The sequence below is a fragment of the Pan troglodytes genome, chromosome 22, assembly GCF_028858775.2.
Source record: "Pan troglodytes isolate AG18354 chromosome 22, NHGRI_mPanTro3-v2.0_pri, whole genome shotgun sequence".
Lineage (NCBI taxonomy): Eukaryota > Metazoa > Chordata > Mammalia > Primates > Hominidae > Pan > Pan troglodytes.
Genome location: NC_072420.2, coordinates 40409960 through 40436402, shown reverse-complemented (window position 1 = coordinate 40436402; position 26443 = coordinate 40409960). Strand labels below are relative to the sequence as shown.

Here is a 26443-nt window from a genome sequence, read left to right as displayed (position 1 = left end):
ATGGCCCAAGATTCCATTCCTTGGAATTTGTGAGGCCAAGAACCCCAGGTCAGAGAACACGAGGCTTGCCGCCATCTTGGAAGTGGCCCACGACCATCCTGGGAGCTCTGGGAGCAAGGACCCCCCCTGCCCCGTAACATTTTGGCAACCACGAAGGGACATCCAAAGCAGTGAGTAATATTGGACCACTTTCGCTTGCTATACTGTCCTAGCCTTCATTAGAATAGGAGGAAAATACCGGGCACCTGTCAGCCAGTTAAAAATGATTAGCGTGGCCACCTGACTTAAGACTCAGGTGTGAGGCTATCTGGGGAAGGGCTTTCTAACAACCCCCAACCCTTCTGGGGTTGTTGGTGACATTGGTCTGCCTGGAGCCAGCTTCCACTTTCAATTTTCTTGGGGAAGCCAAGGGCCGACTAGAGACAGAAAGCTGTCGTCCCGAGCTCCCAGCAGTAGCCGATTGAGATCATGGCTCAGCCAGAAGTCTCTACTCAACAGTCGCCCACGCATGCGCCCTTACCTTTCCTTCTGACCCATACCTCCTGGGTCCCGAACACGACTTTCTTGAAAGTGTAGCCCCAAAATTCTCCTTACCTCTGAATCTACTTCCTCTGATCCCTGCCTCCTAGGTACTAATGGTTCAGACTTGAATTTCCTCTAGCAAGTTGTATCTCCAAAGGGATCTGCAGAAGCTCTACGCTGCATCCTCAGGCACCTAGGCTATAACCCAGGGAGTTTTATCCCTGGTGTCCCTCCTGATTTAGGTATACAGCTCTTGACATGAGCAGTTATGCAGGACCCGTTCCCCACCACCCTTGCCAGGGCCCCAAGTTTGTAATGGCTAAGAGAGAGACACGGAGAGAGAGAGATGGACAGAGAGAGAGAGACAGAGAGGCAGGTTCTTGGCCTCACGGATTCCAAGGAAGTCAAAGAGTAAAAGAAAAAGAAATAGTTTAAAAAAAAAAAAAGTGTGCCCTATTCCTTTAAAAGCCAGGGTAAATTTGAAACCCATAATTGATCATTGAAGATCTCCATGAACCTATAACACTCCAATGCCACTTTGTTGTCAGTGTAAATAAGGGCGTAGCCCGAAAGCACTGAGGCCACTGACAACCCATAGCCTTCCTATCTAAAATCCTTAACCCAGTAACCTATGGATGAGCCAAATGCATTCAGTTGGTAGCGGCAACTGCTTTGCTAAAAGTAGAAAAGTAACTTTTAGAGGAAACTTCGCTGTGAGCACACCTCACCAGTTCAGAATTAGTCTAAGTCAAAAAAGCAAAAAGGTAGCTTACTAACTCAAAAATCTTAAAGTATGGGGCCATTATGTTAGAAAAAGGTAATGTAACTCCAACCGCTGATAATTCCCTTAACCCAGCAGATTTTCTAACAGGGGATTTAAATCTTAATTACCATACAAAGGTCCGACCAGACCTAGGAGGATCTTCCTTCAGGACAGGATGATAGATGGTTCCTCCCAGGTGATTGAGGGAAAAAACACAATTAGTATTCAGTAATTGATACGGAGACTCTTGTGGAAGCAGAGTTAGAAAAATTGCCTAATAATTGGTCTCCTCAAATGTGCAAGCTGTTTGCACTCAGCCAAGCCTTAAAGTACTTACAGAATCAAAAGACTATCTCAATCCTGACTCAAAAGATTCGCTACACCCTCTCTGAAACGAATTTGCATAAAAACTGTTGTTTATGGGAATGCATTTTGATGGGGCAGCTGGGTTGTTATGAAATACTCAGGAACCCAGCCCAGCTCTAGGACTCACCCCTGAGCGCAAAGGCAATGTTGGGCACGCTGGTAAAGGACCACTAGAATCCAGCAGCCCGGACCCCTTTCTTTGTGGTCAAGAAAGGCGGGAAAACAGGTGCAGGACTGCTACATCGGTGAGTGTAACTAATCCGATAAGCAGAGGTCCATGGGTGGTTACGCACCCTGGAAAGGAATAAGCATTAGGACCACAGAGGACACTCTAGGACTAATGCTAATCGGAAAATGACTAGGGATGCTGGCATCCCTATGTTCCTTTTTCAGATGGGAAACGTTCCCCCCAAGGCAAAATCGCCCCTAAGATGTATTCTGGAGAATTAGGACCAATTTGACCCTCAGACGCGAAGAAAGAAATGACTTATATTCTTCTGCAGTACCGCCTGGCCGTGATATCCTCTTTAAGGGGAAGAAAGCTGGCCTCCTGATGGAAGTATAAATTATAACACCATCTTACAGCTAGAACTCTTTTGTAGAAAAGAAGGCAAATGGAGTGAAGTGCCATATGTACAAACTTTCTTTTCATTAAGAGACAACTCGCAATTATGCAAAAAGTATGACTTATGCCCTACAGGAAGCCCTCAGAATCTACCTCCCTACACCAACATCCCCCTGACTCCTTCCCCAACTAATAAGAACCCCCCCTTCAGCCCAAATGGTCCAAAAGGAGATAGACAAAGGGGTAAACAATGAACCAAAGAGTGCCAATATTCCCCGATTATGCCCCCTCCAAGCAGTGGGAGAAGGAGAATTCAGCCCAGCCAGAGTGCATGTAACTTTTTCTCTCTCAGACTTAAAGCGAATTAAAATAGACCTAGGTAAATTCTCAGATAACCCTGATGGCTATATTGATGTTTTGCAAGGGTTAGGACAATCCTTTGATCTGACATGGAGAGATATAATGTTACTGCTAAATCAGACACTAACCCCAAATGAAAAAAGTGCCACCATTACTGCAGCCTGAGAGTTTGGCGATCTCTGGTATCTCAGTCAGGTCAACGACAGGATGACAACAGAAGAAAGAGAACAATTCCCCACAGGGCAGCAGGCAGTTCCCAGTGTAGACCCTCACTGGCACACAGAATCAGAACATGGAGATTGGTGCCGCAGACATTTGCTCACGTGTGTGCTAGAAGGACTAAGGAAAACTAGGAAGAAGCCTATGAATTATTCAATGATGTCCACTATAACACAGGGAAAGGAAGAAAATCCTACTGCCTTTCTGGAGAGACTAAGGGAGGCATTTTAGGAAGCATCCTCCCTGTCACCTGACTCTAGTGAAGGCCAACTAATCTTAAAGGATAAGTTTATCACTCAGTCAGCTGCAGACATTAGGAAACAACTTCAAAAGTCTGCTTAGGCCTGGAGCAAAACTTGGAAACCCTATTGAACTTGGCAACCTCACTTTTTTATAATAGAGATCAGGAGGAGCAGGCAGAACAGGACAAACAGGATACAAAAAGGGCCACCGCTTTAGTCATGGCCCTCAGGCAAGCGGACTTTGGAGGTTCTGGAAAAGGGAAAAGCTGGGCAAATTGAATGCCTAATAGGGCTTGCTTCCAGTGCAGTCTACAAGGACACTTTAAAAAAGATTGTCCAAGTAGAAGTAAGCCGCCCTCTTGTCCATGCCCCTTATGTCAAGGGAACCACTGGAACCCACTGCCCCAGGGGATGAAGGTCCTCTGAGTCAGAAGCCACTAACCAGATGATCCAGCAGCAGGGCTGAGGGTGCCCAGGGCAAGCGCCAACCCATGCCATCACCCTCACAGAGCCCCAGGTATGCTTGACCATTGAGGGCCAGGAGGTTAACTGTCTCCTGGACACTGGTGCGGCCTTCTCAGTCTTCCTCTCCTGTCCTGGACAACTGTCCTCCAGATCTGTCACTATCCGAGGGGTCCTAGGACAGCCAGTCACTAGATACTTCTCCCAGCCACTAAGTTGTGACTGGGGAGCTTTACCCTTTTCACATGCTTTCCTAATTATGCCTGAAAGCCTCACTCCCTTGTTAGAGAGAGACATTCTAGTAAAAGCAGGGGCCATTATACACCTGAACATAGGAGAAGGAACACCCATTTGTTGTCTCCTGCTTGAGGAAGGAATTAATCCTGAAGTCCGGGCAACAGAAGGACAATATGGACAAGCAAAGAATGCCCATTTTGTCCAAGTTAAACTAAAGGATTCCACCTCCTTTCCCTATCAAAGGCAGTACCCCCTCAGACCCGAGGCCCAGCAAAGACTCCAAAGATTGTTAAGGACCTAAAAGTCCAAGGCCTAGTAAAACCATGCAGTAGCCCCTGCAATACTCCAATTTTAGGAGTACAGAAACCCAACAGACAGTGAAGGTTAGTGCAAGATCTCAGGATTATCATTGAGGCTGTTGTTCCTCTATACCCAGCTATACCTAGCCCTTATACTCTGCTTTCCCAAATACCAGAGGAAGCAGAGTGGTTTACAGTCCTGGATCTTAAGGATGCCTTTTTCTGCATCCCTGTACATCCTGACTCTCAATTCTTGTTTGCATTTGAAGATCCTTCAAACCTAACATCTCAACTCACCTGGACTGTTTTACCCCAAGGGTTCAGGGATAGTCCCCATCTATTTGGCCAGGCATTAGCCCAAGACTTGAGCCAGTTCTCATATCTGGACACTCCTGTCCTTCAGTGCATGGATGATTTACTTTTAGCTGCCCATTCAGAAACCTCGTGCCATCAAGCCACCCAAGCGCTCTTAAATTTCCTCGCTACCTGTGGCTACAAGATTTCCAAACCAAAGGCTCAGCTCTGCTCACAGCAGGTTAAATACTTAGGGCTAAAATTATCCAAAGGCACCAGGGCCCTCAGTGAGGAACGTATCCAGCCTATACTGGCTTATTCTCATCCCAAAACCCAAAGCAACTAAGAGATTTCCTTGGCATAACAGGTTTCTGCCGAATATGGATTCCCAGGTACGGCAAAATAGCCAGACCATCATATACACTAATTAAGGAAACTCAGAAAGCCAATACCCATTTATTAAGATGGACACCTGAAGCAGAAGCAGCTTTCCAGGCCCTAAAGAAGGCCCTAATGCAAGCCCCCGTGTTAAGCTTGCTAACAGGGAAAGACTTTTCTGTGTATGTCACACACACACAAAAAAAAAAACAGGAGTAGCTCTAAGAGTCCTTACACAGGTCCAAGGGACAAGTTTGCAACCTGTGGCATACCTGAGTAAGGAAATTGATGTAGTGGTAAAGGGTTGGCCTCGTTGTTTATGGGTAGTGGCGGCAGTAGCAGTCTTAGTATCTGAGGCAGTTAAAATAATACAGGGAGGAGATCTTACTGTGTGGACATCTCATGATGTGAATGGCATACTCACTGCTAAAGGAGACTTTTGGCTGTCAGACAACCGTTTACTTAAATATCAGGCTCTATTACTTGAAGGGCCAGTGCTGCGACTGTATACTTGTGCAACTCTTAACCCAGCCACATTTCTTCCACACAATGAAGAAAAGATAGAACATAACTGTCAACAAGTAATTGCTCAAACCTACGCCACTCAAGGGGACATTTTAGAGGTTCCCTTGACTGATCCCAACCCCAACTTGTATACTGATGGAAGATCCTTTGTAGAAAAAGGACTTCAAAAAGTGGGGTATGCAGTAGTCAGTGATAATGGAATACTTGAAAGTAATCCCCTCACTCCGGGAACTAGTGCTCAGCTGGCAAAACTCACTCAGGCACTAGAATTAGGAGAAGGAAAAAGGGTAAATATATATACAGACTCTAAGTATGCTTACCTAGTCCTCCATGCCCATGCAGTAATATGGAGAGAAAGTGAATTCCTAACTTCCGAGGGAACACCTATCAAACATCAGGAAGCCATTAGGGAATTATTATTGGCTGTACAGAAACCTAAAGAGGTGGCAGTCTTACAGTGCTGGGGTCATCAGAAAGGAAAGGAAAGGGAAATAGAAAGGAACCACCAAGCGGATACTGAAGCCAAAAGAGCCGCAAGGCAGGACCCTCCATTAGAAATGCTTATAGAAGGACCCCTAGTATGGGGTAATCCCCTCTGGGAAACCAAGCCCCAGTACTCAGCAGGAGAAATAGAATGGGGAACCTCAGGAGGACGTAGTTTTCTCCCCTCAGGATGGCAAGCCACCGAAGAAGGAAAAATACTTTTGCCTGCAACTAACCAATGGAAATGACCTAAAACCCTTCACCAAAACTTTCACTTAGGCATTGATAGCACCCATCAGATGGCCAAATTGTTATTTACTGGACCAGGCCTTTTCAAAACTCTCAAGCAGACAGTTGGGGCCTGTAAAGTGTGCCAAAGAAGTAATCCCCTGCACTGCAGGCCATACATTTGAATCCCTGTATCTTTAACCTCCTTGTTAAGTTTGTCTCTTCCAGAATTAAAGCTGTAAAACTACAAATCATTCTTCAAACGGAGCCCCAGATGCAGTCCATGACTAAGATCTACCGCAGACCCCTGGACCACCCTGACAGCCCATGCTCCAATGTTAACGACATCGAAGGCACCCCTCCTAAGGAAATCTCAACTACACAACCCCTACTACACCCCAGTCCAGCAGGAAGCAGTTAGAGCAGTCATCGGCCAACCTCCCCAACAGCACTTGGGTTTTCCTGTTGAGAGAGAGGACTGAGAGACAGGACTAGCTAGCTGGATTTCCTAGGCTGACTAAGAATCCCTAAGCCTAGCTGGGAAGGTGACCACTTCCACCTTTAAACAAGGGGCTTGCAACTTAGCTCACACCCAACCAGATAGTAAGGAGAGTTCACTAAAATGCTAATTAGGCAAAAACGGAGATAAAGAAATAACCAATCATCTGTTGCCTGAGAGAACAGTGAGAGGGACAATGATTGGGATATAAACCCAGGCATTCGAGCCAGCAACGGCAACCCCCTTTGGGTCTCCTCCTTTTGTATGGGAGCTCTATTTTCACTCTATTTCACTCTATTAAATCTTTCAATGCAAAAAAAAAAAAAAAAAGCAGAAGAAAAAAAGAAAAAGAGGGCGGGGCTCAGTGGCTCATGACTGTAATCCCAGCACTTTGGGAGGTCGAAGTGGGTGGATCACTTGAGGTCAGGAGTTCAAGATCAGCCTGACCAATATGGCAAAACCCCGTCTCTACCAAAAATACAAAAATTAGCCAGGCGTGGTGGCAGTCTCCACCAAAAATACAAAAATTAGCTGGGCATGGTGGCGGGCTCCTGTAATCACAGCTACTCAGGAGGCTGAGGCAGGAGAATTGCTTGAACCCGGGAGGTGGAGGTTGCAGTGAGCCAACATTGCACCATTGCACTCCAGCCTAGGTGAGAAGAGTGAGATTCTGTCTCAAAAAAAAAAAAAAAAAAAAGCTTCTGCCCTCCTCCTATCTGCCAGAGAGGAGGGCATAAATTTCCCTTGTGAAGATGTACCCTCATCCCTCCTATGAGGGAGATAAGAACGACCTCTATCACCAGAGAAGGAGACAGCACCGAGATGAGTCTGCATGGATTAAACCTTGTTAAATGACCCAATCTTTCACAACTTTCACCTGTGTGTTTACTCGCCCACAGTGACCACCCCTAGAAGCCCAAACCCCTTTTCCTTTGTCACCTCTCCGCAATGTATTGCCCTTTGCTAAAATGGTATGTAAGCTCCCAAATCGAACCACTTGTTTGGGTCTCCACTTTCTTTGAAGGCCTCCACGCACATAAAAATTAAAATATTATCAAGTAAAATGTGTATGCCTTTTCTCCTGTGACTCTATGTTTTGTCACTTTAATTCACAGTTGCCAGCTGATATGGTTTAGGCTCTGTGTCCCCACCTAAATCTCATCTTGAATTGCAGCTCTGTTAATTCCTGCGTATTGTGGGAAGGACCCAGAGGGAGATAATTGAATCAAGCGGCCGTTGGGCGGTTTCCCCCATACTGTTCTCATGGTAGTGAATAAGTCTCACAAGATCTGATGGTTTTAAAAAGGGTTTCCGCTTTCACTTCTCTCATTCTTTCTTGCTACTGCCATGAAAGAGGTGCCATTTGCCTTCCGTCATGATTATGAGGCCTCCCCAGCCACCTGGAACTGTGAGTCCATTAAAGCTCTTTTGCTTCCCAGCCTTGGGTATGTCTTTATCAGCAGCATGAAAACAGACTAATGCATCAGCTGCTGAATGTAAGAGAGTAGAAGTGTGATATATAGATAGAAATAGATATCGATGACATAGATATATACACACAATAGGTTTCCACCCATGGTTCCTGGCTCATAACTCCCATCACCCTTCTGCGTACTCTCTTGAGTAAACAGAATCTCTCTCTCTGACCTACTCCCACTCTCCTTTCACCTTCCCATAGCCAAACTCTAGCCTGTTTGTGGGTCATAAGGCCCTCATTCCAGAAAGGGTCCTGCCGCATCCCTTGGAGGAAGGAATGCTGCAGAGAGAGGCCAAAAGAATGTGAACAGACAGGCCCTGCTGGGTTTAGACCAAACCCTTTTTGCCCAGTCTCATTTCAACACACCCGTCCATGCTGCAACGATACATATCCAATGACGTCCCCAGAACACATGGAGGTTCCTGGGGGGCCACACACCCAGGGAAGGCATGGAAGCTCCGCCCCCCTTCCCAAATCCCTTGCCCTGCGCATCTTCATGGTGTGATTTGCAATATCCTTTATCATAAGCCGGTAAACATAAACAAGTGTTTTCCTGAGAGTCATTCTAGCAAATGGATCAAACCAAAAGAAGGGATTGTGGGAACTCCAGCTTGAAGCCGGTCGGTCAGAAGTTCTGGAGGCCTGGACATGCAGATCGGTGGGAAAGTACAGGGGGTCTGTTTTGTGTAACAGAGCCCTCGCCCTGTGGGATCTGAGCTGTCTCCAAGTAGAAAATGTCAGAATGGAATTGCAGGACACCCAGCCAGTGTCCAGTGCAGAGCTGAGTGCTTGCTCGGTGGTGGGGAGAACCCCACCCCTGCCAATTTGTGTTGGAGAACCCCAACCCCAGCCAGAAGTCTGTGCTAGTTGTTACAGTGTTGAATGAAAGAACAGGAAAAAGCACATTGAGTGGTGAGGGGTTTTTTTTTTTCACACGAACAAGAGGAAATATTTTTTTCCCTTCTACTAGGAGCTGGTAAGAAAAATGGTGAACAAAGCAGACAGATCAGGGCGACAACATATTAGCCGAATAATCTCACAAATATACACAGGGTTGTAGCATCCTATCCATGGGCCATGTCTCTGCAGGCCTAGCATAAGTCATAATTCAAATAACTCCAGAACAATGTGCCATAGGAATAGAAATCTGAGGTCAGGGTAGTGCATTTGTGCCCTGTGTGCTTTGTAATCTCTTGGCCTCTGTCATCATGCGTCAGTCGGCACCAGGAGTTGTGAGGGCTGGTCAGCAAATCACTGATCCCATCTGACTCCCCTCACCAAGATGCCCGGCCTCGGCCTCAGCCTCAGCACCACTACTGGAGAATATTGTTAGAGCTTCTGGAAGATGTTATGATAACAATGAGTGCTACAACAACAATGCATAGCCACTCTCGGAAGTTCCATAGCAAGTACAGGGTCCCCCACCCGGTGACCCCGGGCCGGGACTGTTTCTATTGACCAGTTACAGAGAGGCCACACTGGGGCAAGAGTGGAAGCCCTATTTACCACTCTTTGGAAATGCAGCTTTTTTTTAAAATTATACTTTAAGTTCTAGGGTACATGTTCATAACGTGCAGGTTTGAAATGCAGCTTTAAAAATGTACGGTCCTGGGAGAGACTTTTGCTTTGAGGTGTGTGTTTTGTTTTGTTTTGTTTTGTTTTGTTCTGTTTGGTAATTTGGGAGATTTGCATTATTTCAAAGTTTAAGCATAAAGAGAGACTTTACTAACATTTTTAGCCTATGCTATTTTAAAATCACAGAGTTTAGATTTGCATAAAACATATTCATGTTGTAATTTAAATTGCAGTCAAGGCCCTGAAGGAACTGTTGATGGAGGGAGAGAGGCCCTGGGAATCCCTGAGGAAAGGGGGTTTGTACTCAGGTGAGGGGCAGATTTTAGGCATTAAGTGGGTAGGATGAGGGGGCGTGGGGAGGACCACCTCTTGGGGCAGAGAGAATGATGGGTATCGAGGCAGCAGGGTGGGTGCCAGGGGGCCTGGGACCCCTTAGGAAGTTAAAGAGGCTGGTACGTACTGAATGCAAGGAAGTGAGAGTGAGGGGTGGTCTTAGACGAGCCCACAGATGGGCCGGGCCCAAGCACACAGTCAAGAGTTTGCCTTTTATCTTCAGGTGTAAAAAGGAACATCAGGAAAATTGTAAAAAGAAGTTGAAATGGGCGAAGATTGTGGAGTGATCTGATTTAATAGGGCCTGAGCTGCTCTTAAGGGATTTACAACTCTAAGCTGTAGGAAGATGAGAGCAAGCAGATAGTTTGTATACCTGGAAATGCAAGTGAACTTTGGGGGAGATGTCATCGATTTTTGCCCTGCAGATATTGACCAATTTTGCTTCTATTTGTAAATTTTTCAGCGTCCATGATGGCATATATATGCGTGTTCTTTGAGTTCTCCATTGAATCTCTTGTAACATCTTGCCCATTCCTTCATTCATGACTTAAATCCTTGGCAGGAATTTATTTAGATTTGTATGAGAACCATGATGTTATCTTTTTAAAAATCCTTTAACAAAAGGCTTTTGAGGAATTTCAAAAATTTAGGTATATGAGGAATTTAGGCATATGATTCCTGTAGAGTATTTAGAAAATATTTTTAAAAGTAAGTTAAATTAAAGGGCCAATATTTAACTTTTCGTAATCTATAGAAATAGCAGTTTTCTATTAGACTCAACATAAAGAAGAAAATAACAACTATTCGTAATTTGAGTAGCACCCATAGTTAAGCGTTATGAATTTTTAATGACTAACTTTTATGATTTTCTTTATTACAAAAGTGATACGTAGTCATTATAGAAAAATTAGGAAAAGAAAGCAAAAAGGAGGAAAATTTTAAGACAGATTACTTATAAGACCATCGTACAGACACAAGCACTGTTACCAGCATGGCATATGTTTGTTTTTTAAAAATGATTATCCTTTGGCCAGGTACGGTGGCTCATATCTGTAATCTCAGCACTTTGGGAGGCCAAGGTAAGTGGATCACTGCTTGAGGCCAGGAGTTCGAGACCAGCCTGGCCAACATACTGAAACCCCATCTCTACTAAAAATACAAAAATTATCCAGGTGTGGTGGATTATTCCAGGATAATTATTCCAGGATAATTATCCTGGAATCTCAGCTACTTGGGAGGCTGAAGCAGGAGAATCGCTTGAACCCAGAAGGCAGAGGTTACAGTGAGTTAAGATCATGCCGCTGCACTCCAGCCTGGGTGACAGAGCAAGACTATGTCTCAAAAAAAAAAAAAGATTATATTTTACCTGCTGTTTGACAACCAGATGTTATTGACTTAATATATTAGAAACCTTTGCTTCCTATCAGTAAATACATTATGTTTAGTGACTAAGTGTAATCCCTTCAATTTGATAACATCACTTACAAGTAGCTTCCCACAGACGAAATTCAGTTGCTTTCAATGTCTACCATTACAATTGGTGGCGAACACCAGCATCACTGAATCAAAAAGGATACTCCTAATGAATCCCTTAGAATTAGTTCTGAAAAATGCAATTGCTACCATGGAGTCAGTTTAAAAAAATCAGTGGTTATCAGGAGCTAGAGGAGAGAGAGATAAATAGGTGAAGCGCAGAGGATTTTTTAGGGCAACAAAACTATTCTGTATGATACTATAATGAGTAATGAGTGTATGAGTGTGTGTGTGTGTGTGGTTTTTTTTTTTTTTTTTTTTTTTTTTTTTTTTTGAGACAGAGTCTTGCTCTGTCACCCGGGCTGGAGTGCAGTGGCATGATCTCGGCTCACTACAACCTCCGCCTCCCGGGTTCAAGCGATTCTCCTGCCTCAGCCTCCCAAGCAGCTGGGACTACAGGTATGTGCCACAATGCCTAGCTAATTTTTGTATTTTCAGTAGAGATGGGGTTTCACCATATTGGCCAGGCTGGTCTCGAACTCCTGACCTCGTGATCTACCTGCCTCGGCATCCCACAGTGCTGGGATTACAGGCGTGAGCCACCGCACCCAGCCATCATTTTTAACTTTGTATTGAAGTAGTATAAGTAATTTTACATATTGAAAATCTATTTTTGCACTTCATCCACTAGGTTGAATAGTATTCACCCAAAATTCTTGTCTACCCGGAACCTCAGCATGTGACTTGATTTGGAAACAGGGTCATTGCAGATGTAATTCATTAAAGGAAGGTGAGATCACACTGGAGGATGGTGGGCCCAAATTCGATATGACTGATATCCTTATAAGAAGAGAGAAATTTGGTCACAGAGGCATTCACGGAAGGCAGACATTGTGAAGACACATAGGGAGAAGGCTGTGTAACAAAAAAGGCAGAGATTAGAACGATGGCCAGGGAAGGCCAGGAATTGCCAGCCACCACCAAAAACCAGGAAGAGGCAAGGAAGATTCATCCCTAGAGCCGTCAAAGGGAACATGGCTCTGCCAATACTTCAATATCAGACTTCTGAAATCAAGACTTCTGACCCCCAGAACTGTGGCGGAGTGCATTTCTGTTATTTTAAGCTTTCTAATTGTGGAGCTCTTCCCAGGCAGCCCTGGGAGGCTAATATGACCACTTAACCAAGTAGCCTAAATGTTTTTCCATAAGTTTCTGTATTATTATGAAATAATTTTAAGTCACTAAACAATATTATGTTTTATGGATGTACCGCCAATTATTTAAAGAACTATTATTAAACACTAAGTTGCACCACTTTCGCTATTAGAAGCATTTTACTTGGACACCCATGTGTACTTTCATGTATTATATAGTAGAATATAATTTGTATATACAATTTTATATCCTTTTTAATTTAACACTACATTATAAACATTGTTACATATCCATTAAAAACCATTCATGAACATTGCTTTAATGGCTTCATAATAATATGCTACATTTATGATACAAAACATAAAATCATTTTAAATACATCATAAGAATACCCACGTGGTTAAGCATTATGCCGTTTGCCATTTTTCAATATTGCAAATAATACTGAGATGAATTTATTTATGCATAGAGGGTTATTGTTTTCTTTTATTTTGTCTTTGGTACTATATCTTTTTTTCTTTTTTCAAATACTGCATTTTAACTTTTTAATTTTTTTAATTTTATTATTATTATTTTGAGACAGGGTCTCACTCTGTCACCTAGGCTAGAGTGCAGTGGTGTGATCATGGTTCACTGCAGCCTTGACCTCCCAGGCTCAAGTGATCCTCCCACCTCACCCTCCCAAGTAGCTGCGACTACAGGCACGTGCCACCACACCCAGCTAATTTTTGTATTTTTAGTAGAGACAGGGTTTCACCATGTCACCCAGGCTGGTCTTAGACTCCTGAGCTCAAGCAATCCACCTGCCTCAGCCTCCCAAAATGCTGGGATTACAGGTATGAGCCACCACTCCCGGCTTGGAATTATATCTTAACTATATTCTTTAACTCTTTTAATTAGAATTATATGTCAAAACATTTCTCACTTTAAAATTATTGATAGAGTTAAATTAGTTTCCAGAACTATGCCAATTTACAATCCCACGTTTTGTGTCAGAGATGGCTTATTTCATCACACCTTCAACAGCAATGCTTATTGTCATTTTCATGAGGGTGGTATATTTGGGTACAAAGTTGATAAATCCCCCTATATCTAAGAATTTGCAAAACATTCTCTGTCCATTGCAGTCCTTGATTCACAAAATCCTATGAAGAAAGCAGGTTAGAACAATGTGTACTTACAGTTGCAAGAGCTGTTTTTCCCCTTGGATAGGAATGTCACATTGTCACTTAATGGTCTCATTTAAGTTATCCTGGACATCAACTGTATTACTAGAGACATAATTAGCAATTTTGGTATGAGGATGAGCAGCAGAAAATTTGCCCTCTATTTAAACCACCCCAAAAATTAGTGATTTCAAATAAGAACAACCATTTATTTTGCAATCTGGGCAGGGCTCAGTGGTAATGTCCTGTCCTGCTTCACATGGGTCAGCTGGAACAGATCAGCTGGGGCTATAGGATTCACTTTCAGGGTGGCTCATTCACAAAGCTGGAAAGTCAGTCCTGGCCATTGACTAGGAGCTTGGTTCTGGCTGGGCTGAGGGTCTTACTCTCTTTGACATGGACCTCTCTGTGGGGCTGCTTGGGCTTCCTCACAGCATGGCTGCTGGATTCCGGGAGCAAATGCCCCAAGAAACAAATAAAAGCTACAAGTCTTTTGCAGCCCGAACCTAGAATTGGGCACAGTGTCACTCTATTAGTTTTCCATTGGCAAATAACAAACTATTGCAAATTTCATGCCTTAAAACTATACCTATTTATTATCTCTCAGTTCCATAAAAGCCTGGGAAGGTTTGACTGGGTTCTCTTCTTAGGTAGGGTCTCATAAGGCCAACATCAAGGTGTTAGCCAGATGAGTCCTTTTCTGGAAGCTCTGAGAACGATTCCACTTCCAAGCTCATTCAGTTTGTGAGCTGAATTCACTTAGGGGCTCTTCTCAGCTTCTAAAAGCTACTTGCACTGGTTGGCATGTGGCCCCTCCATTTTCAAAGGCAGCAACAATGCACCCTATTCTCCTCCTGCTTCAAATCTCAGACTTCCTTGTTTGCTGCTAGCCGGAGGAAAAACTCTGCTTTTAAAAAGTCCATGTGATTAGACTAGGCCCACTCAAATCATATCCCTTTTGCTCTAAATCACAAGAGTAATAGCGCAGCATTTCCAGACTCTCCCACACTCAAAGAGAAGGGAATATGGAAGGACATGCATCCTCAGGACTTATACCACAGCCACACCCAAGGTACTCTATCAGCCACGCAGTCACAGAGTTCAGATTCAGGGAGAGGGGACTTAGACCTCTTAATAGACCTAAAAACAAATTGCGATAAACCGACCTCTCAACAGAGAAGTGTGCAAGAATTGGGGGATTATCCGAGATTATCTTATAACACCACCACATCTTCAAATTACTTTGGCTGATAGGGGAGGCTATGGGGGAGTGGGAGAGGATAGCCCATGCATGCATCCAAAGACATTCCAGACAAGCAAGCTCCCAGCCTGATGGGCCTCGGGTGTCAGCTGTCTGCCAGGGGACAGGAGACCTTGTCAGGACACTCTGGTTTGTCCATGGAGAAACAGTGGTGCTTGCTGATAGGCGAGAGGCCTTTAAAACATGCAGTCTTTTAAAGCATTCATTTTGGGGCCTTCTGTTGGTTTCTTGGCTCTAAGCCAGGAGTTCCCATTAGTGACTACTGCATGCCCGAATAGTTGGACAAAAAGCAAACTCAAAGGGGCCTTGAACGTGAACTTCGATTTTCAAAGACAAATGAAACATGTTTTGAAAATGAATCCCAAAGCACAGAAAAGTATAAATTGCCTTCGGAACATTATTATCTAATTTACTCTCTTTTATTTTTACTGGAGAATTCTCATTTTTGGCATGTCAACATGGCTTGCCACATCACAGGTGTGCATGGCCGAGAAATGACCACGCTGGCCTTTTTTGGCAATTCGTGCTACGCAAACAGCTGGTCGTTGCTCAAGAAACGAACTCCCTGGATGTTATTGTTGGCCTTAGTCGTGGAATCTTTCTTGCTTCTGAGGATGAGAATTAAATTTACTTTGACATCAGCTATGAATATCCATCAAGCAAGCTGGTATGGGTTGAGTTGTGACCCCCAAAAAAGACACGTTGAAGTCCGAACCCACAGTTCCTCAGAATGTGGCCTTATTTGGAGATTCTCAGGGTCTTGATAGAAGAATCAAGTTAAAACAAGGTCTGTATAGTGGGCCCTAATCCAATCCAATGTGACTAAGGACAATGTGATTGTCCTTATAAAAAGGGGCAATTTGGACTCAGAGGTAGAGGCACAGAGACAAAAGGCAATATGAAGAGACACAGGAAAAAACACCACGTTAAGACAGAGGCAGAGGCCAGAATTATGCTGCCACTAACCCAGGAACATCAGGGGATAGCAGAAGCAGGAAGAAGCAGGGAAGCATCCTTCCCCCCTAGGTTTCAGAGGGGCCATGACCCTGCCACACTTAGTTTCTAACCTACAGCTTCTGGAACCGTGAGCAAATGCCTTTCCATTGTTCTAAGCCACCGGGTTGTGGTGCTTTGTTATGGCAGCCTAGGAAACTGATCCACACTGTTGGCTGGACTCACACCTCCTCCAGTTGCTCTGCCCAAGTCCTTGAAAGGCTGGGATCCCATTCACCTTTGCCGCCCTCTTTTCTCTCACGTCACACTGCTTTATTCACCTGGTGTGTTTCCTCCAAAAATCGAAACCAGGCTCAGTGGTTGTTGGGATCTTTCTGTAGTATCCCACGACTTCAAAGGACTGCTTTTTAGGAGAGCTGTATTCCAAGTCTTGAACAGTCTTAATAATACTTCCCCTTCCTCTCTTTACTTATTTATTTGTTTATTCTGTGTATGCTCCTGGCCAAGACCTGCTGACTGATCACTCTTGGATATCTATGCTCCTCCTTTCACAGTATTCTCGCCATTCCGTAGTCCAATCGGCAATCTCCACCAGGAAGGAAACCACCTTTGCTGTCTGCTTCTTCTGAAGTCAGAGACTACAATGTGCTCCTCTTCGTGCTCTGCATAATGCCTGATCCACTGTCAAAGGCAAACGGTGCCCCGTGAGCACCAGCTGCCATGACCCCGTATCCACTTTCCCCAATTCTATGGCAACCGCATCCCTACATTTTAGCTGGGCACAGAATGCAGACTGCATTTCCCAGCTCCTCCCCTCACCTCACCCCTTGAATCTAGGCATGGTCATGGCGGAAATTCTGATCAGTGGGATGTAAGGAGATCCTGCAGTGAAGAGAATTCTGTTCTTCTCTTTCGCTTTTCTCACCTTTCTACTGGCTGGAGAGTGGAAGTGGCATTAAGCCACCAAAAACAACACCTGGCAGAGCAAGTAGACAGGAGGAATCTGAGCTTCCGTGGGCCCTGAGGAGCAGGACTGCCCCATATGTAGCTTTCTGTAAAGAGAAATACACATCCATCTTGTTTAAGTCACTCATATTTTGGTCTTTGTCACAGCAGCCAAACCTAGATATCAACTAATCCAGGTGGATACATAAAGAAAAGTTGGAACCTACAGAGAAAGTAAATTATTGGGCAAAGATTGGGTCCTAGGTATTTAGAAAGAATGTAGATTTGGGGTCACAAATAGTGCAAGTCTCCCAACCTCCATCAGACTCAGTTTCCCTTCTATAAAATAGGATAATATCAGTTACCACACGGGATGATACTGGATTACACTTGATATGTTTGTAAAGTGCCAGGCACATAATAGGCGGTCAGAAAATGGTAAATGGAATTATGACTAACTGTATCACCAAAAAAAGAGTTCATTCAAAAACTAAAGTCTCATTTAGGCAGCAGTGTCTCCCTCTTTGCACAGTGTAGAGGTTATCCTAGCTTGGGTTTCTAATAAAGAAAACTCTGGAAAAATGGATTGTGACCAGGCAGTTTATTGGAGAGGTCACCCCGGGAGCACGAGAGAGGAAGCAGAAAGAGCGAGTGCGTCATCTCCTGAGGCTGCCATGACCACCACTGGGCAGCTCAAACAACAGAAACTTGTTCTCTCACATTTCTGGAGGTTGGGATTCCAAGATCAAGATGTGGGAAGGCCAGGCTCCCTCTGAAAAACGTAGGAGGGAATCCTTCCTGGCCTCTTCCTGGCTCAGGTATTTGTTGTCAACCTTGGCGCTCCTTGGCTTGAAGCTGCATCACTCCAATCCCTGTCTCTGACCATCACACAGTCTTTTCCCAACATATCTTCACATTGTCTTTTTATAAGGACACCAGTCATGCTGGATTAAGGGCCCACCCTAATCCAGCCTAACCTCAGCTTAAGTTGATTACATCTGCAGAGACCCTATTTGCAAATAAGGTCATATTCCCAGATACCAAGGGTTGGGACGTGAACATATCTTTTCGGGGACACAATTCAACCTGTAACAGTGAGACTGGGGAGGAAAAAGCAACAATATTGCCAAGGAAACTGCTGTGAACAATGGGCGCTCCATTCTGCTTAGACATACTGAGAAGGGCACAGAAGGCTCTAGAACAGTCCCCCCAAAAAAACAGGAGGTATGAGCCTTTACTCACCAGCATTTTTCTCTAGGAATATCAGCTCCAACAACTGTGAACTTTCCCCATTCATGGCATGAGAGGAATCCTGATGAAGAAAGTAAAACCTTGCAGCCCGTGCTTGAAGTAAGCCGCTGTGAGCATGCAGCGACTTAACCACAGAACAGAAACACACCCCATCTCTGCTGAAATTAGAGGTTAGGCTGAGAGGGCGCGAGTCAGAGCACCACATGGGTCTGCAGCAGCCCCCCCCCTCGTTCTTCTCAGATTGTTCTGTCACTAAGCCTGCAAGATCGTGGCCAGCCACCATCTCCAAATGACTCCAAAGAGAAGGCGTGGTGGACACGCCACCTGCAGCTAACCAGGGACCATGGTTGGGACGTGTCATCTCCCTCCTCCACCGCACGTCCTAGATTTCTATCAGCGCTTATGATGGTCTGGGTGACCTGCCTGAGCACTGGCTGGCCTTTCACCGCTCAGGGTCTGAGCTCTTGGTTGCCTTGTGTTTATCAGGCCCTGATGGCTGCAATTGCCCAGTCATCATTATCCCCAGACTTGGAAGCACCAGAAGAAGCCACCGACAATCTCCTCAGTCTCAGCTGTGTTTCAGTCCCCTGGTAGCAACCATAGCCCCATTGAGAGCTGGAATTATCTGTCCCCTGATGGTGGAGTAACTTCTTTCTTTGCCTGCTCGTCCACTATTGGGCCCAAAGGGACCCAGTGATAGTCATATTCGGGTTCAACAGAACCTTTACTGTGAACCTCAGCAGAAGCTGCCCTGCTTCGTCCCAGGAACCAGGATCTCTAGTCCTGTGGAATATAAGTTCTCAGGGATAGGAAGCAAAATTCTACTAGTGGGTCACTAGGAGTTACACAGAAAGCAACCAATCCTACTTCCAAGATTTGGTTTCCAGACCCGTGTGTCCTGACAATTGGTGTCAAAGCACCATAGGTAGGCTGCAGGTTCAGCACCACATTGGCTGTTGTTACAGCACTGTGGCCACCCTCGAGGCCAACCCTGGGGAGCATTGGCCCTCAGCTGGCAACTTTGCTGAGCCATCAATGGCCTTTTCATTGTTCATGTAGGCTGGCAGCTTCCAAGTCATCCATATGTGGTCAAAGCAGTGGATCCCACAGTCATGCATTCATGGCACACCTCTTTGATGATAAAATGGGTCCTTGGTTTGGGCTGATGTTATGCAGGTTTCTGTTTGAGACATCATTCCTCCTGGAGGCCCTCAGGTAGGGGTGCTGGCAGGAGAACAGGCAGAAAAGGCAAATCTGTATTAGGAGCAGGTGTCAATTCCAGTAAGGGAAAATCACCTCCAGCTGCAATTGAAGGGGCCAGATGTAATCAACCTGCTATCAAGTGTTTGCTGGTCCCCCAGGGCTAGAGGCATAGGACAGACACAGTGGAGGCAGCAGCTACATCAGCCTTGGTGAGGGGCATGCACCGCCTCCACCCTGCCCTGCCATCTTGGCTCCTCCATCCACAGCCACTGCCTGAGCACTGGTGACTGAGGAGAGAGGCCAGCTAACACCACCGGATGCGGCACCCAGAGGCCCTGGTGGACCCCGACATGAGACAGAGGCCTGCGTGTCTTCTGCGCACTCCAAGCAGCCCATCCACATGCCACTATCCCAGCCTTTGTAGACGCCAATCTTCCAATCTTTCTTCTCCCAGGCCTCCACTAGAGGTCTCCATCTAATTTCTGAATTTCTGGTTAATTTTTCAAAATGCTGAAATCCACAGGCTAAATCATGGAGAAAACTCTCTCAAAGTCCACACAGGAATCAAGGTCTGACTTCGTGGTCTCTCCTCCTACCCTAGCGAGTTCTGCCACCCTGCCCATGAGAGGTGAACACACGTAGACCCACACACAGTTAAAACTGACAGTAATGAGAGGGGATTAGGAACCAGACAACATACCGTGGAGGAAAATCACAAGCCCCATCTCTTGTTATTCAGATGGGCAGACAGAGACTTCACACATCAACCACTCCCTGAGACGCTCCTTGACTTCGCCTCCATTGGGACCCGCAGGTTGCTGGAGCTCAGGTTCCTGAGGCCATGCTGTGCAACATCTTGCCCCAGTTTTATCTTCCAGTCCAGCCTCTGAAACTTCCATCAGTCACCCGCAGCCAAGATTTACCAAGGATTATTCTTTAACTTGATCTCTAAAACACAATTAACGGCTGTTAATTGCACACAATTAATTAGGCCTCCTCCTAAGCAGTAAGATCCGTATAATTATGAGCATGATGTGCTAGTTTTTTTTCCAGATCCACATTAAAATAAAATCCTAATAAATAAGATCAAAATTAGGTGTTTGTGTTTCCTAGAAGTACTTGTGCACCACCTGTGGGAAAAGTTGTCATCTGCTTCAAAGTCAGGTTTTATAGACTGAACCCTGCTTTGTCTCTGAAGGAGGAAACTTGTCTTCATTCGGATTTGCTGAGGTGTTTAAAAACATGGGGTTTTGGTTCACATTTCAAGACTGTCCGTAGCCCTTTTGTTTTAACCAAATCCAAGAAGAAGAAAGAGGCCCTGCTGCTTTCAAATGCTGATAACCACTCTGGGATGTTTATAATGTTAGATGAAAAAATGGGCTTGACTTCACACAGAAAAAAGAAAAATATCTCGGTTTCATTTACATAAGCCTAGTGACCTCTGAAGTGATGAACAATAAGTAGTGTTTATGAACTGCTACCATTTCCTACATTAGCCATGTTTTACAACTTTCCAAAAAATATCTAAAATATGTTTAAACATCTTGGCACTCCTACAAACAGCAGAGTTTTACATTTCAGGGTTTTACATGCCAGATGGGCAAGGCAGACTCTGTAGCAGAGCCATGGGGCAAGGGAATCCTGATCTCTTTATCTGGAATGGCAGGACATCACAATGGATAAATCAGGCACATTTAGCAGAGAACAGAATAGCATCCGCTTGAGTTTTACTGAACGTTGTGTGTCATTTGCCAGCACGATGAGATGGCAAATAGGTTCTTTAGCACAGCTCTCTAGGGTGTAAATACTTTCCATTGTATCAGGATTCATTTCAGCCACAGACAATCCAAACGCATATAAAAGAAACCTCAAATAACAGATTCATGCATGTAAGGCGTTACTCTCCTGCACAAAAAAGTCGAGATGTACAGGCCTAGACTCCTTTCATCTTTCTCCTCTGCCATTCTCAGCATGAAATTTGTTCTCAATATCCTCTCCCTGCCCAGCTGGTGGCTGCAGCAAGAAGAAGGAAATCTACAAAGAATGTGATGACCAACTGATCACCCAGTGTATTAGTCCATGTTCATGCTGCTGATAAAAGACATACACAAGACTGGGCAATTTACAAAAGAAAGAGATTTGTTGGACTTACAGTTTCATGTGGCTGGGGAAGCCTCACAGTCATGGCGGAAGGCAAGGAAGAGCAAGTCACATCTTACATGGATGGCAGCAGGCAAAAACAGCTTGTGCAGGGGAACTCCTCATTTAAAAACCATCAGATCTCATGAGACTTATTCACTATCACAAGAACAGCACAGGAAAGACCTCCCCCATGATTCAATTACCTCCCACAGGATCCCTCCCACAACACGTAGGAATTCATGATGAGATTTGGGTGGGGACACAGCCAAACCATATCACCGAGCTATAAGGAAACTTCCAAGAAGCCCACATAAAACAGTAGCTAGAATTTAGTCAAATGTCTACACCTCCTGCAAAGGAAAATGAGAAATGTATTCTTTTAGCTGGGTACGTTGTTGCACCAAATAAAAGTACTCATATAAAGAGGAATAAGTGAAAATATTTCCACTTAATTCTATTATTAATACAGAGATAAGAATTTTATTGTATTACTTGAAGAAACAAAAGGCATTTTATTTTATTTTATTTCTTGAGACAGGGTCTCACTCTGTTGCCCAGACTGGAGTGCAGTGGCGCAATCTTGTCTCACTGCAACCTTTGCCTCCCAGGCTCAAGTGAGATGTGGCTTCACCATGTTAGCCAGGCTTGTCTTGAACTCCTGACCTCAAATGATCCACCTGCCTCAGCCTCTCAAAGTCCTGGGATTACAGGCATGAGCCACCATGCCAGGCCCAAAGGTTTTTTAGATCCAAGCAATTTGTTTAATAATTTCATGTAATCAACAGCTAATTTCTTAAAGATTCATTTCGGATTTCATATTTTTTTACAAAGAGGATGTTTAAACTTTGTACTCAAGATCCTGATTCTGGCCCTAATTGGAACAAAATTAATACTTGTGCCTTGCTTTAGGGAATACATTCTACCTTTTGACCCATAACCTTTATAGTTCTGTCAGGTCTCAGTGAGGTCAGGGTGACACGATCTTTACCACTGACCCACTCTGTGACCTCTCATTCCAAGTTCCTTCTTGAAGGCAAACTCTCAGATGGTCTCAGTAATCCCTGCCTCCAGTAATCATACTCTGTGTAATTTCCTCCCTTTGAGTGGGGCTGGGACTTCTGACTTGCTTCTCTAACTCACAGATTGCAGCAAAAGTCACTTCTGTGATTCCATGGGCAGCTTCCATCTTGCTAGCAGAATCTCTCTATTCCCTTCTCAGCAGGTGCACTTGGATGGTGCACATAGTCATGTTGGAGAGGCCCACATGGCAAGGAATCAAGACTGAGGGCAGACTCTCCTGAACAGCCAGCTAGAAACTTCAGCCCTCAGTCCAACAGCCTGCAAGAAATAAAGACTTGCCAATAGCCATGTGAGCTTCAAAGTCCTATCCTTCCCCAGTGGAGCCTTCAGATGAGGCCCTAGCCCTCACCAGTGCCTTGACTGAAGTCTTGCAAGAAACCCTGAACAAAGGACCAACAAGTTGTGCCCAGACACCTGACTCACACCTAATAAACGTGTGATGTTTTAAGCTGCTTTTGTGGCAATTTGTTACATAGCAATAGATAACTAATGCATTTTTATAGGTAAAATGAGAATAATTCACCTATAAGGAAAAACAAGGTTAATAATACTATCTACCTCACATAGCTTTGTGAGGACTACACATATGCTTATTTGTGTTGTTGATGCTTTTGGTGATGTTGATTATGTCACATAGTAAATCATTCCAAGCTTTAAGAGCAATTATCAGAAGTCCCTGCTTTGGGGAAGCTTGTATTCTAGCAGAGAAAACAGACAAGTAAATGAACAGATAAATATATGTAAGGTGGTAGAAAGTGTTATGAAGACAAATAAGGTAGCATACAAAAGACAGAGGTAGCATACAAATAAGGTAGCATACAAAAGATACAAGGGATGCAATTTTAGTTAAATATTGTTGGTGTCGTTAGGTATATCAGACAGGATAGGCCAGCTTCTGTTTGGTAACAATCCCAAAATACTGGGGGCTTAATACAACCAAAGTTTATTTTTTACTCACATAGCATTGGTGGGTGAGGGAATTCTGCTCATCTTACTCAGACACTCAGGTTGGTAGAAGCTTCATCCTAAAACTGCTGCTGTAGGGACAGAAATGTGACAAACATGGGCTGCTCTTAAAGTTTCCCCCATAATATTTCTGCTCATATTTCACTGTCCAAATCAAATCACATGGCAACAGCTTACTTCAACGGGGCAGAGAAGGTCATGTGCCTGGAAGGAGGAAAACCCGACGATTGGTGACAGCATGACTGAGGGTGCATTGAGTACAGCACTTGTCATGGTCTCACACTCCTGCCTTGCTCTGAGCCCTAATAAAGTGCTCTTCCCTTTGTCTCTTTTTTGTAGACCTACCATAGGCAAGCTTCTTTCACTAGCTTCCCTTTCTACTCAGTCAGTGCTTTCTAAAAACATATCTTTACAACTGGTCTATATCAGAAGTCAGCTAGCCACAGCCCATGGGCAAAGTCCCACCTGGCATCCATTTTGTGTAAAGTTTCATCAGACAGAGTCATGCCCACTCACTCACATATTGTCTGTGGCTGCTTTTGTACTCAACAACAGAACTGAGGAGTTGTGACGGAGACAAAGGGACCACAAAGCTGAAAATATTTACTACCTGGCACTTTACAAAGTAAGTGTGCTCACCTTGACCCATATAACTCAGAATTTTTTTAATGGGTATGACCTTTCATTCAGTTATAGTACAGGAGAACAGTGTTCATGATAAATAGGCAGGTAGATGGATGGATGGGTGGATGGGTGGAATGGAAGGATGGATGGAAAGAAGAAAGGATAAATGGAAAAATGAATGGATGGGTGGGTGGATGGAAGGAAGGAAGGAAGGAAGGAAGGAAGGGACAGATGGCCAGTTTTTGGTGTCATCATGGCCAGGCTCTAGTCCCCAATTATTCAATCAAACACTAATAAGGGTGTTTCTGGGAAGGCATTCTGTAGATGTGATTAACATTAATTTGATTTGAAGTAAAAGAGATTATCCAGATAGTCTGAGTGGGCTTGATCCAATCAGTTGAACAGCTTTAAGAGCAGAAAGGAGGCTTGCCAGAAAAAGCAGGACTTCCGCCTGAACTTGCACTGGTGCCGAGTTCCAGCACCCCTTCTTGGTTTTCTGTTTTACAGATTTCAGAATTGCCTGGGTGGAACGATTGCTTTCCTGTGCCAGGTACTTTGTAGGGGGCTGTACCTACAGTCTCATTCAATCAGCCTTACAATGGTAAGAGGTGGGTATTATTATACTCACTTTACCGGGACTAAACGGAGGCTATAAAGATCTCACGATATTGCCAAGAGTCATGCTATTGCTATTGGGAGGCCACGAGTTTTTGTCTTTAACATTGACTTCAGAGTCTCCCTGTATTCTTCTCACTCTACTGTGTCATCTTTTAATTCAGATATTTATGATAAAATTTATAAGATGCTTCACTAATTTAATCTCCCATTTGGAAAACTTTTCTTTCAATGAAAGATATGGTTTAAAATGTCTCGTTCTACAGGTTAAGTTACTTCCACCTGCAGTTCAATCCACCAGCCACGTGACATAAGGCTCTGTTCTCTTTGGGTGGCTGTGGTTGGTTTTGTTTGTTTTGTTTTGAAGTATCTGATTTTTTGTTGTTGTTAAATAAAATTATTTTAGAGTAGTTTTAGATTCACAAAAAAGTAATATGATCATACAGAGAATTCCCATGTACCCCCACTCACAGTTCCCCTGTTATTAACTTCTTACCTTAGTATGGTAAACATGTCACAATTGATGAGAACCAATATTGACACATGAATATTAACCAAAATCCATACTTTATTCAGATTTATTTGCTCAGTTTTTCCCTAATGCCCTTTTCCTCTCTTGAATTCCATCCAGGACACCACATTAGACTAGTCATCATGTCTTCTTATGCTCTACTTGGCTGTAACAACTTCTCTGGCCTTTCTTGTTTCTGGCCACTAGGACAGTTATGAGCAGTACTGGTCAAGTTTCCTGTTGAATGTTTCTCAATTGAGATTTGTCTGATGTTTTTCACGTACCATACTTATGTAAGATGTTAATTATGGAGGAAATTGGGTATGGAGTATATGGGAACCTTCTATTCCAGGGGTCCCCAACCCCTGGGCCATAAACTGGTCCTGGTCTGTGGCCTGTTAGGAACTGCTCTTCACAGCAGGAGGTGAGTGGCTGGTGAACAAGCAAAGCTTCATCTGTATTTATAGCCACTCCACATTGCTCACATTACTGCCTGAGCTCAGCCTCCTGTCAGATCAGTGGTGGCATCAGACTCTCATAGAAGTGTGAACCCTATTGTGAACTGTGCGTGAGAGGCATCTAGGTTGTGTGCTTCTTATAAGAATCTAGTGCCTGATGATCTGAGGTAGAACAGTTTTATCCTGAAACCATCTCCCTCACCTCAGGTCTGTGGAAAAATTGTCTTCCATGAAAATGGTTCCTGGTGTCAAAAAGGTTGGGGACTGCTGATCTATACTATATTCACAATGTTTCTGTATGTATAAAACTATTCTAAAGCAAAAAGGTTATTTTTTAAAAGTCTAAGACAAAAAAAATTTAATCAAAAGCTAAATCATGAAGATGTTTCCACATGTCGAATTGCCAAGGATTGCTTCTTGACTATCAGAATAACGCTTGGCCCAGGGTGTTGCCAGTGGAAATGACTCCCTATCAGCCTCACTAACCTCAGTGGCTGGAGCACAGAGCAGGCCCTATGGCATGGTGGGAAGAACACATGAACACCAAGCCAAATAGATAGTTTTATGTGGTCTACATGTAATACCTGTAGGAAAATATTTTAGGGACCAGTGACCCTTAGTGAGAGTGGTGTGATGTGCAGCAGTGTTAAGTCATATTGGTGTATGTTACATGCACAGGAATCTATGGATTCTCGTTCCTGTCTGTTTCTTCTGTCTCTCCTCATATCAATTACTGCTGATCAATTATCAGCCTGAACAAGACCTGGAAGAGAACCTGCCACCACGCTGGCAAAGAGAGCCTAGGGATTCAT

The 26443-nt window shown here is 44.2% G+C and overlaps 1 protein-coding gene across 1 annotated transcript in view; it reads right to left on the bottom strand.

Annotated features, from left to right (window-relative positions):
- The window catches only part of IGSF5 (immunoglobulin superfamily member 5), a 246295-nt gene that overhangs the window by 56196 nt on the left and 163656 nt on the right, over nt 1-26443 (bottom strand). The window contains 5 exon segments of the mRNA XM_054675296.1: nt 18024-19256; nt 19936-20183; nt 21388-21492; nt 22518-22715; nt 23416-23494. Of these exon segments, the coding sequence (XP_054531271.1) occupies nt 18024-18393 (370 nt within the window). The 5' untranslated portion in view covers nt 18394-19256; nt 19936-20183; nt 21388-21492; nt 22518-22715; nt 23416-23494.